This window comes from Sorex araneus, chromosome 10 (genome assembly GCF_027595985.1).
Source record: "Sorex araneus isolate mSorAra2 chromosome 10, mSorAra2.pri, whole genome shotgun sequence".
NCBI classification, from domain to species: domain Eukaryota; kingdom Metazoa; phylum Chordata; class Mammalia; order Eulipotyphla; family Soricidae; genus Sorex; species Sorex araneus.
The window spans coordinates 2,138,185-2,151,410 of NC_073311.1; the positions used below are offsets into that span (position 1 = coordinate 2,138,185).

Sequence of the window (13,226 nt, forward strand, 5' to 3'; positions counted from 1 at the left end):
ACTACTGTGCGTCCCTCACCTCCTCACTGTACTGGGAAGGGCACTGGCCTCTCTCCCAGCTACCCCAAGATACCAGGTCTCAGGGCCATGATGCCCCCACACAGAGCAGGCACCGACAACCACACTGAGGAAGCCTGGGCACTGCATCACCTCTGTTCCTGGGCAGGCTCTCTCAGCTATTGATCTCACTCCATCTCACTGCACAACAGAAGCAAAATGTGTGTCCCCAACCCCCAACTTCCAAGATCATCTTTAAAGTTTATTTTAATTAGTAGGGTTTTCTTTGGGGGAAGTGTTGCTTTAGGTTAAATATTTCAGCAACCAAATTTCAATGTAGAAATATCAGACTATCTCCCCCATTAGTACTCATTTCAAAATAAAATGCACACTCCTGTATTTTCGCAGTTACATTATGGCTACAAATCTTGCCTAACTCTCATCATTTAATTAAGACAGTATACAAGCATTACTTTCTCCTGTATTTTATAAAATTCTCTTTGTCCTGAAAATTGCTTTGTTTCAAGTCAAGATATGTTTAGATAAACTACCTGAAGGTGCTCCAACCCAAGCCAGACCAAGAACTCCATCATCAAAGTCTCGGTCTGTGAAGACATAGGCCAAACAGTAGTCATCATGATTCTGTTCAGAATTCAATTCCAGAAACTTCTCCACACCAATGTTTGGGAAACGAAAGGGATTTGTAGGATCCTTCTCATCAGCAGTTGTGTTGATCTAAAATTCAAACAATAATTTAAATAAGTTAGCAGAGCCTTAATATTAAGTTTCTGCTGACCTTCTTCATCTGTCAAAATGTTTGAGTCCCAGAAAAAATGAAGCCTGAATTAAGACTTCTTTCAAGTGCTCTCCCCACTATCCTCATCCCTTATCTGATCATACAGAAAGGGAGAAGAGAGGAGGGAGGGAAGGGGAGCAATGAAGACAGAGGAGGAGAAGGGAAAAAGAGAGAGAGGGGAAAGGATGGAAACAGCAGCATAAGGAAATGAAAACTGCGTGTTAAATTTCAGAGCCAATGCTCTCTGAATTCATGAGCACTGAATGCTTGGGATAGAAATGCAAGTTCTACTAGCAAATAAAGCACTTGCCCTGCACATCGCCAACCCAGATTCAATCCCCAGCATACCACCCCAAGGTCCCCAGAGCAATGCCAGAGTAATTCCTGGCAGAATCAAGAGTAACTCCTGAACATCACCAGGTGTGACTTACCAGCCCCCCCAAAAAAGAAAAGAAAAACAAATTCTACTTTCAAAACTTCTAATAAAGATAGTAAGTACAGTTTCTCAAATTTAATTATCTGAGCAAGTCTCCTTTGGTGCTAATCTCCACATATGGTGACAACTCTAAGGACATAAAAGTTAGATTTTTCCAATTACCTGAACATAAAATGGATATTGAACTCAAGGCTGTCAGTTGAGCAGACAAATAATTTCCTTGATTCTCCTTGCCTAGAGTCATGAGTGAAGTACAACACACTGCAAGATCAAATTTATTTTCCCTGGATATGAGCAAGAATTTTATTTTCTTTTTACTGCCAATTCATTTCTCTTGCTTTCAAGATGAGTTCCTACACAATCTTTCCTTGGATACTTAGTTATGATCCTGGTACAAATTCCTTCTTTATAATCTGAAGAATAATCAATTTTGAAATCAAATTTCTACTGAGCAAAGCTTTAGTTTATTAACCCTGTGCCTTCTTTCAGGGATCTATCATTTGAGGCCCAGAAAAATTCTGATTCCACCAAGTAAGTCAAAATGATATATAAGACTGATTTTCTTGGCTAGCATTTTTCAGAAGCATCAGTAATCCTCATTCTACTGAGTATGTATGTTGTAAAAGAGGATATAAACACTGATGAAATGAGAGCTACAGGTCTTCTAAGGATCCACATCTTTTAGTAAAACCACAGGGTCCTACTTAGGACTGCAAAGATAACTGTTGAGGGCCAAGCGCCAAGGCCAGATTTCATAACATCTGACTGATTCAACAATAATCAGTCCAAAATAACTGGGTCTAGTCATCCAACAAGCATAACACATACTATAGTCTATACTTAGAGACATGCAACAGCTAGTTTTTCTCCACTTAACATAAACATAAAATTCCCTGACACTATTAGAATATTGCTTCAAGTAAAACTGCACCTAAATTTTAGTTATTCGTATTAAAAATAGATGATTAATAATTAAATATTTGCTGATGTAACTAAAATTTCAATCATGTAATGGATCACAATCTTCAACAGATATCTGAAGTTTTAATTTCAGTAAAAGCCTGAAAACAAGTGTCTCATTTATATACATGTATTTCTTTATAATGCAAATAACCGTACTCAAAAAAAAATTTGCTGCACTAAAATTTGTTCTCTACTTCTTTAATACTTAGCCTTTTATCGCTCTGCCCACTAAGCTTGCCTCGCCTACCTCTCTTATATGCCCACTTACTTCATGAAGGCTTACACTGCTGTCAAGATACATGAACATACCTGATTATGAATGATTCTTATACCATAAATCTACAGTTTTCACCTTAAAATATGCCAATTAATATTTCATTATACTCCTAAATTGAATACCTTCAACTGTGTTTTTAACTGCATGTACTAAAATTATAGTCAATAATATTTCAAGAAAAATAGGAACACAAATTTCAAACTCTTAAAAGTTAATATGCATTGAAAGAACTCACATTTAGAAAATATTTCAATTAGTCCTACTCTGTAAGTAATGACCACTTACTTACTTACAATCTACACCATTAAAACTAATCATCTGCAACACTGTGGGTCTAAAACACACACTCAAAATGCATTCTGGGGCTCTCTGAAATTTCAGTGAATGGTGATACAAAAGATGTCATGGTCAATTAGTTTCCAGAAATATGAGTTTCTTTCCCAAAGAACTTCTTAAGGCTCGAGATACATTAGTGTACACTATGAATTTTCAAGTTTTTCTCAATTCTTATTTTACATAACCATTATCTCCCTTCCCATCCCTAGAGCAACAAATAGGATGCATAATGACACAAGAAAAATCTTAAGAAACTGAGAAATAACATCAAGCGCTATGGGGATGTCAAGCAGCGAAGATGTAATTTCTGAAATTAGGACTTCCCTACTGGCACGTTAATCAGATGCACAAAAAGCAGTACCACTCTACTTTCCAATTTCACAGTTCAGACTTAAGTCACATGAATTTAGAGCTCATTTCCCTCTCACCCACCCCATTCTTATATTACAAACTCGTGTGTGTGTGTGTGTGTGTGTGTGTGTGTGCGCGCGTGCACGCGCGCTAAGAGTTAAACTACTCCAGTATAATTTAATCAAAGCACAATTTAAACAACTTGACTTCTTTAAAGTGAAGGAAGTGAAAAGCAAACATTGTTCTTTTGGTAGATATGATGCTTATTGTTTTAATCATTGAAATTCCTTACTCTTATGCGTTTCACCATAAAACTGATGTTACGGATTCCAGAGAAGTCTGTGGTCTGGTAAATTGTATCAATCGCTTTAACATGACTGGATATCTATTGATTTAAAAAGAGAAGAACATTTTAGAGGCAATGCTGAAATGCAAAAAAGAAAATAAATATTATTTCCCAAATCAAGAATTTTTCATATTCCACCACTTCAAACTTACAGATGTGTACAGTTTTAACTAGAAGTATGAATAAGACGAGTGAAGTGGGGCTGAGCAGATATTCTATGACTTTTCTATACTCTTTTCTGACAAAATCCAAAGATGCACTTCTGCTTTTGGTCACACAAACTTTGACTTAATCCATCCTACAATACCAGAACTTTTCACATTCTGTTTCTTTCTTATACTTAGTTCAAAGACCTTTTCTTGAGTGTTTTCCTGACAGGGCCCAGAAGAATAGTGCAGTGGGTAGAAAATCTGCCTTGCAAGCACGTGGTCATGAGTTCAATTCTCTAGTGGTACCACACTTGATCCTGGCAGCTCTGTTATTCTAGCCTGGCAGCAGTATTGTCTGCAGTCCTGGTACTGCAAAGGATCCGGCCACAGTGTAGCCAGGTGTGAGAGAGCATGAGAGGAGGTTAGCACAACCAAACAGACGCACGAGTACCTCGGCCACCCGTGAGAAAGCACAGCCCTCTGGGAGCACACGGGGGAGCACTGCAGTGCCCCTCCCAGAAGGACACTCAGAACATGGACCTGTCAGCTAAAGAGTGACCTCCAGTGAAAAGAGTGGTGCCAACACCACAACTGAAGGAGTACGAACCTCGGGGAACTATCCCACAGCCTGTGTGTGAGCACCACGCCTAATGTGCAGCCCTGAGCCAGCCCCACAGATAAGGACAATGTGTGAGCACCACAATCAGGCACATAAACAGCCCTGCAACAAGGAGGAGGAAGAAATGAAACTAAAAACAAGGGTGGCAGAGTGACCCACAGGCTCTTTCACAAACCCAGGGCACCTTGAAACAATGCATTAGGAGTGGCCACTGGGCACTGCCTGGTGTGGTCAACAAACAAACAGTTTTAAATCTTTTAAAAGAACTTTCCTAATAACATGATAAAACTCCATCATTCTCCAACTTTAGTGTTTCTAAGCTTAGGTGCTAGTAAACAGCTCTAAGTTTTGTTGAACACTTGCTATGCACTACTTTAGGTGCTAAGGAAATGGCAGTGCCATAAGGGAAAGTTTTCTATCAATTTACAAATTTGTTCTAGAAGGAAAAAAACAAAAGAATAAAATATAAATAAGACATTCCATATTTGCTGAATTCTAGGAGATTAAAGTGCTAAAACACAAAAGTTGCCTCCTTACCTCATTGATTCCCAGCTAAACTCTGTCTTCTTAAATCATTAAACTGCACATATCCTTTCTAATTTTATTTATAAACAGCACTCTTAAAACCAATTATGTGAATGTGCATATATGCTTTCAAAACTACTTTCAAAAAAACTACACACACATTAAGATAGCAATAAGTAAAATCTCAGAAGTAGACCACACTGCTAATCATTGGTAATGAAGTTCGGAAAGTACCTATAGGGTTCACTAGAAAAATTTTCTTTCTAATCTCAGTCTGACCTAAATTCTGGAAAAAATTATTATGAAAAGTAGTTGATTTTTAGTGAATCCGTCCTCACTGTGTCAGCTCCATGCCCAGGGGTTTAAACATTCGTACTCACTGAGAGTTCACCTTGACTTTGCTCACCCTTTACCTCTTTTCTATCTCTTTCCATTTTCACCTTCCTCAGTCATGTCTTTCCTTAAGTGTAATTCTTTATTCCTTACAGGTTGCTTACTGGACCTTTAAGAACATTGCATCTTATCAATGTCTCTTTCTCTTATATCCTAATTGCTACTCATTTTCTTCTTCATATCAACTAGTCAATTTATTTTCTGTTATACTTTCCTCTCCAAATACTCCATATAATTTTGATTTTGTTCTGGGGAGGTCACGCCCTGAAGTTCTCAGAGCTTGTTCCTGGCTCTCTGCTCAGCAATCACCCCTGCAGTGCTTGGGAAACCAGTGCTGGATACTGAACCCGGGCTGGTCACGTGCATGACAACATCTCACCTGCTATACTGTCTCTCCAATCTCCCTCATGCATTTCAAGTCACATTTCCCCCACAACGTCTCTTGAAAGCTCACTGCTTCTGTCAGTTTTTTCAATATTTTACGCTTACAACTTTAATTAGAGTTGAAAGATCGTCAAACCTAAACAATAGTACAGGAGTTAAGGCGCTCACCTTGCATGTGGCTGACCCTCCTCTGAACCCCTGTGCCCAACCAGGTCCACCTGAGGACCTCCAGGAGCATTCCATGAGAACAGAGCCGAAAGTAGCACCTAAGTATGCCTAATGTGGCCCAATATCCACCCAGATAAATATATAAATCATCAAATGTTACAGGAACTAAAAATCAACTACATTTCATAGTCCTTTTGTTTCCCCCTCCAGAATTGAGGCATAATGCATAATTTTGGTCACTAAAAATCAACTACTTTTCATAATCATTTTTTCCAGAACTGAGGCAAAATTGACAAAAACTTTAAGATATTTAACACGTCCATCATGACTATCCAATACACACATACACTGTGAAAGGATCCTTTCATCTAACCAATTCCTTAGAGTCATTCTCCTTGATACGTTTGACTTTTTTTTTGCTTTTTGGGTCACACCCGGCGATGCACAGGGGTTGCTCCTGGCTCTGTACTCAGGAATTATTCCTGGCAGTGCTCAGGGGACCATATGGGGTGCTGGGACTCGAACCTGGGTCGGCTGCGTGAAAGGCAAACACCCTACCCACTGTGCTACTGCTCCAGTCCCTGTAATGACATTTTTAACTATGCATTTTGCTTTAAAACTTGTTTCTTCTTTGGCTAATCCTCTACAACTGTTTTGTTAAAAGTTTGGCAATTATTTGTTTTACTGCATAGCTTATTCCCTTAATTTCCGTAGAAAGCTCAAGGCTAACCTCTTACAAATTCCTGTTCTACATTTTCAACAGCCCCAAGAAATAACTGTCTCATATATGTCCAAAACTAAGCTACCACAACACCATCAAAACGAGCTCGACATTTATACTAGTGGCACCTCTAATTCTTTTATTCTCAAATCCTTTAAATAAAACAAATTTATCAAACTCTATGTGGTATCTTCAACATAACAGACATTTTGAAGGGAAAGGGTTAAGAAGACAAAATGCAAATAATTAAGTGACCTAAAAGTGTTAAATAAAATGGAAATACAGAATAGGCATTAAGTACTTCTTCTGGAAGGATCCTCTATCCATCCCTCCTTTAAATTGTAAAGTAAAATTCATGCCTATTCTGAAACAACACTACAGTGTCATTTTCTTCATGAAATCATTATCCTACACCTCTATTCTGAACAACAGGAAAATATCTAATCCTACATATTTTATCGTATTACAATCGAAAATGCATACTCTTTTCCAAAAAGAAAAATAGAAATGTACTAACTTTAATTTTTAAAAAGAAAATTTAACATATGTTTTCAAGTTATATGAGAACTACTTAAATAGTAGCAAAATTATAAATACCTGGGCAATCACAGCTTCTCGTGTTCCATAATATTTAAAAAACAGATGGTCAGTCTGAATATAAAGTTGACAAGTATTTTTTTCAGCTGAAGTTGTGCGTTTTTTCCTTAGGAGTTCAGGGCCATGAACAGCATTTTCTTCTTGAGGTGTCTAAATTTCAAAAAACAGTCATTTCTGATCACTGGCATGTTTCATTATTATATATACTTAATAGTTAAGCTATATATTATAGGAAATTTCATATCCTGGTAAAATGTCTTCAGGAACTGCAGAGGTAGTAGAGTGGGTAAAAGCACTTGCCTCGTATGCAGCCCTCACAGGATGTAATTCCTGGTAACCCATATGCACCACCAGGTCCCAGAACCCGTGTGTGTGTGTGTGTGTGTGTGTGTGTGTGTGTGTGTGTGTGTGTGTGTGTGTGTGTGTGTGAGAGAGAGAGAGAGAGAGAGAGAGAGAGAGAGAGAGCACTGATTAATGGAGGGAGCAGTGAAACAATGCTTGGAGGAGGTTTGGAACCATGGGGTCCAGGGTAAGAACCTGAACCCCCACACAGATACTTCAGAGCACTGTGCCACCTCCATGGCCCCAGATCAGACAGACAGAGATATATTCAAACAATTCCTTCACTTTTGAATACTTTTAAAACATATCTTTCAATAAACAATCATTTTATAGTCATTTAATATCTTCTAACCTTTTTGGTAGTTAATCTATCACCCAACCTTGTCAAACTTATCTCTGAAATACCTAGGGAATCTGTTCAATGTTTCTGATTCACCCAAGTTACGATCACTTATAACCTGTGATAAGTACTGTTTCAATGCAATCTGTCTAAATTTATTACTGGTCTGTGATCTTTTCTCCATACTACAATTTTCAAAATGCAAATCAGAAAAAAATCAGCCTTGTGCTAATAACTTCCTATTACCTAAGGATAAAGCCCTAAGTCCTACATATGCACCACTAAATGAGCTTGGTAGCTTTTACTTACTTGTTAAATTTCCTCTCATTCCATATTACTTTAGCAGACCAACTCTAGCTCTTTGTGTGGCAGACAGCTACACAGGCCTTTTTTCCAATTCTCAACCGGCCTTTGCAATCTCTTTTGATTTAGTTAATCACTGCCTTTAGACTTGGCAAGTCTAAAACCCTCAAACCACCTCAAAGACCACAAACCCATTTTCCTTCTATCAGACAAATTTGCAATTTATTGAAGCTATTTGTTTAATTTACACTACTTCACTAGAACATAAGCTCAAAAAGAAAAATTATATCTGTGCTTGCTTCTCACGAGACCTATCACACATGTGCCAGGTACTCTACAGAGTAGACACTCTGTAAGAATTTTAACTGATATATATATATATATATATATATATATATTTAATTAAATCACTGTGAGAAGAGTTACAAAGCTTTCAGGTTTAAGTCTCAGTCATAAGCAAATATATATACATATATATATATATATATATATATATATATTTGCTTTTTGGGTCACACCCGGCAATGCACAGGGGACATTCCTGGCTTATGCACTCAGGAATCACCCCTGGCGGTGCTCAGGGGACCATATGGGATGCTGGGATTTGAACCCGGGTCGGCCGCGTGCAAGGCAAACGCCCTACCCACTGTGCTATCACTCCAGCCCCACAAATATATTTTTTTTTGTTCTTTTTGTTTTGGGTCACACCCGGCGATGCACAGGGGTTACTCCTGGCTCTTCACTCAGGAATTACCCCTGGCGGTGCTCAGGGGACCATATGGGATGCTGGGATTAGAACCCGGGTCGGCCGCGTGCAAGGCAAACGCCCTACCCGCTGTGCTATCGCTCCAGCCCCTCCGCAAATATATTTTTAATGGTGAAAAACTGAACGTACTCCCACTGAGTTCAGGTATCTGGTAAGGATGCCCACTGTCTCCTCTCTTATCTTAGCAATAGTAGTCAGGCAAGAAAAAAGGCCAAAAATGGTAAGGAAGATATCAAATTATCTCTATTTGAAGATGATATGGTATTATATATAGAAGACCCAAATGAATCAACAACCAAAATAAAAAATCTAGAAACAATAAACCAATACAGCAAGTTGGCTGGCTACAAAATCAATACACAAAAATCATTCACATTCTTATAAACAAATAATAAATCAGAGGAGAAAAAGATCAAAGAATCTATCCCAATCAAAACAGTTTCCAAGAACATCAAGTTAATAGGAACCAACTTAACAAAAGAGGTAGAAGATGTATACTGTCAAAACTTCGAAACTCTTAAGAAGGAAATAGAAGATCTTAGAAAATATTCCATGCTCTTGGATTGGAAGAATCAATATTGTCAAAATGGCCATTTTATCTAAAATATAGATCCAATGCAATCCCTATTCAAATTCAGAAAACATTCTTCAGAAAAGTTCATAATAAAGCTTGTATGAGAATAGCCAAAGTCATACTGAAAATACTATAAAGCATAATGATCAAAACAGCATGGTACCGGAGTAAGGATAGAATAAGGATAGACACCCACATACGTGGTCAACTAATATTTGACCAAGGTGCTGAGAACATGAAACGGAGTAAGACCAAGAAATGGAGTAAAGACAGTCTCTTCAACAAATGGTATTGGCAAATCTGGATAACCATGTGTAAAAAATTAAAACTGGGGGGGCTGGAGTGATAGTACAGCAGGTAGGGCGTTTGCCTTGCATGCGGCCAACCCGGGTTCGATTCCCAGCATCCCATATGGTCTCCCAGTACTGCCAGGAATAATTCCTGAGTATAGAGCCAGGAGTAAGCCCTGTGCATCACTGGGTGTGACCCAAAAAGAAAAAAAAAAAAGTCAATAAGGGGCTGGAGTGATAGCACAGCGGGTAGGGCGTTTGCCTTGCACGCGGCCGACCCGGGTTCAAATCCCAGCATCCCATATGGTCCCCTCAGCACCGCCAGGGGTGATTCCTGAGTGCATGAGCCAGGAGTGACCCCTGTGCATTGCTGGGTGTGACCCAAAAAGCAAAAAAATAAATAAATAAATAAATAACGAAAAAAAAAATTAAAACTGGATCAGAATCTCAACATCTTACACAAAAGTCAAGTCAAAGTGGGTCAAAGACCTGGAGATCAGACCAGAATCTATAAACTGAAGAAAATATAGGCAGAATGGTCCAAGATCTGGACCTCAAAGGCATCTTCAATGATACAATTCCATTGGCAAAGGAAACAAAATCAAAATTAAACAAAAGGGACTCATCAAACTAAAGAGTTTCTGCATGGCAAAAGAAACAGAGGCTAAAACTAAAAGCTAACTAAATGGGAGAACATATTTACAGTCAATACATCAGACAAAGAGTTGATATCCAGATATACAAGGTTCTCACAAAGATCAGCAACAAAAAAATCAAAACCTCCATCAAAAAATGGGAAAAGGAAACGAACAAGGACTCTCTGAGAAAGACCAACGAATGGCCAGAAGGAACATGAAAAATGTCCACCATCACTTATTACTTGGGAAATCCACAACAAGACAACAATGAACTACTATCTCACACCAGTGGAAATGGCACAAATCAAAAATACTAGGAACAGCCTGTTTTGGTAATGATGTGTTGTCAGGAATGTTGTCTGGTTCAACCTATGTGAAAAGCAGAGGGCTCTCAGTAAACTCTAAATTGAGCAACATATGACCCAGCAATTCCACTTCAAAATATCTACCCCCAAGACAGAAAAACATTCATTCAAAAGGACTTGTACACACCATTATTCATTGCAGCACTCAGTATAATAGCTAAGATTTGGAATCAACCTTGAAGTCCAATGACAGATAAGTGAACCATGAAGATACAGTGTGTGTGTGTGTATATATACACACATATGCATGTATATGTATGTATGTTGTGTGTATATATGTATGTATGTATAATGCAATTTGCTGCAACATAGATGGAACTAGAAGATATGTTAAATAAAGAAAGATAGAAGGACAGACATAGGATGGTATCACTTATATGTTGCATCCAGAGTAACTGTATGATGAAATACAATGGTTTAAAAGGGGAAAGGTTATATATAGTGCCCAGAGCATAAGGAGAAGGAGAGAAACAAAGTGAAGGGAAGGGGAAGAGGATGAGAAGCAGTAGCAGCAGGGGTCAAGGGGATTCAGATCCATCAATGATGTTTAGGAATGACACAGCTAAATATCCAAACCAGAGTCAACAACAATGAAGTCACAAGACCCATCTTTAACAACAGAATTTAAAAGATGCCTGTCAAGATGGCAGGCTGGGGCTGGGGCTGCGGAGGGAGTACCCAGAGACTCTGGTGGAGGGAGTCTGAAACTGGTGGTGAGATCAGTGACGGGACACTGTAAGTCAAAACCCAATTATGAATAACTTTGTGGTTCACGGTATTTAATAAAACTGGGGCAGGAAGGGAGTTTCAAAGTTTTTCTTTTCAAAATGTAATACTTTATTCTACCTGAAGCTGTTTGTTTCAAATATATATGTTTGAGATTGAAATACAGCTTTACCTATTTCCACATTAACAAAACCTTCCTGACTTTACCTCCAGCTCTGATTACCTAAGCACCCAATCACACTCCTCTGGGCAGTCTGCTCATCCCTGCCCCATAGTCAACCACTGAATGTCTTAGTATTTGTAAGGGAAATTGCTCTTTTCTGTTCACCACCTTGGATAGGTCCTATTTCTTAGATTTTACTTTTCTATAAATTTTAGACCCATCAAATACTAACAACAGATCTGTGGTCTTTTGTACTGAAATTACACAAACTCTACAATACAGGAGAAAAATAGGTATTTTATGGTATCAGGTATTATTTCCTATTGATATGAAACGTATCTTCAGTTATTTAAAATAAAAAATCTTAACATTTCCAATAGAGCTTTTTATAAGTTTCTTTATCTATACCTTACACTTTGTTGCATTTATTCTCTGATGCAATTCTTGACAGTCATATTACTGATGTCCTTCCTCATTACATTTCTGAATCTACTGCTGAGATAAAGAAATGAAACCTACTATGTATAAATATTATATCTCATTACTATTCAACTCTATTCTATCTAGCACTCTAAACTTACTATGTCAACCATCTGTGCCACTGATACCTTAGCAGAGCCTATTACCACTACATGACAGAATGGCCACAATAGTCTTTCCTTTTGCTGTGGCGGTGCTGTGCTTGGGGACCAGGACCATGCCCAGTGCACCATGGTGAAGTGCTTGATGCCCTACAGCCATATAGAGCTGGGGACCAATCCAGCACCTCACACATGCAACACATGGTCTCTACCACTCGTGTGAATCCCCAGGCCCTTGACAACTTTCCATTTGTCTCCTATTCTCTGTGTGTGCAACTTAGCTTCTCCAGCCTTGCTCAATCTTTCTGGACTTTGTAGAATTATCCCTCTTGTCTTTTACATCAACCAAACTCCTGCTTACCTTTCCAATTTCTGATTATTATTCTCAAATACTTCTCAGACTGGATCTCCCTATGTTGAATCTTCTATTTCTTAACTACTCTCAAGTGTTTCTCTCTCAAGCTATATATATATATATATAAATTTTTAAAATTTGTGTTCACTTTATTGGGCATATATTCTCAGATCCTAAGACTGTCTCTGACACCTAGCAAAAGATCAATAAATAAAAGAATATAACCTCACTTACACCGAGCCACCTAAAACAAAATTGTTTATGGCACTTTTCAGATCAAAGACAACACAAGGCTCTCTCTGGGACTTAAGGAACTCAAGAGACATTACCATGCTTTTCCTTAATTTAAAACTGTTTGGCACTGCAGTCCCACTGTTCATAGATTTGCTCGAGCGGGCACCAGTAACGTCTCCATTGTGAGACTTGTTGTTACTGTTTTTGACATATCGAACATGCCACAGTGAGTTTGCCAGGCTCTGCCATGTGGGCAGAATACTCTCGGTAGCTGCCGGGCTCTCCGAGAGGGATGGAGGAATCCAACCTGGGTTAGCCGCATGCAAGGCAAACCCCCTATCCGCTGTGCTATGGTGCCGGTCCTAAAACTGCTTAATCATTTAAAATTGTTAATTAATTTTAAATTATGTTTTAAATAACTACAAACCGAGAGTAAAGAAAAAAAAGAAAAAAACGTAATGGGAACATTAAAAGCACTGTGGTTTTCAAAG

At 38.4% G+C, this 13,226-nt stretch overlaps 1 protein-coding gene across 1 annotated transcript in view; it reads right to left on the bottom strand.

Annotated features, from left to right (window-relative positions):
* Positions 1-13,226, bottom strand: part of ADAM10 (ADAM metallopeptidase domain 10) — a 116,562-nt gene that overhangs the window by 28,770 nt on the left and 74,566 nt on the right. The window contains exons 6-8 of the mRNA XM_055118351.1: positions 7,059-7,208; positions 3,449-3,541; positions 549-732 (exon numbers count right to left, since the gene is read on the bottom strand). Of these exons, the coding sequence (XP_054974326.1) occupies positions 549-732; positions 3,449-3,541; positions 7,059-7,208 (427 nt within the window). The remainder of the gene's footprint in view (positions 1-548; positions 733-3,448; positions 3,542-7,058; positions 7,209-13,226) is intronic.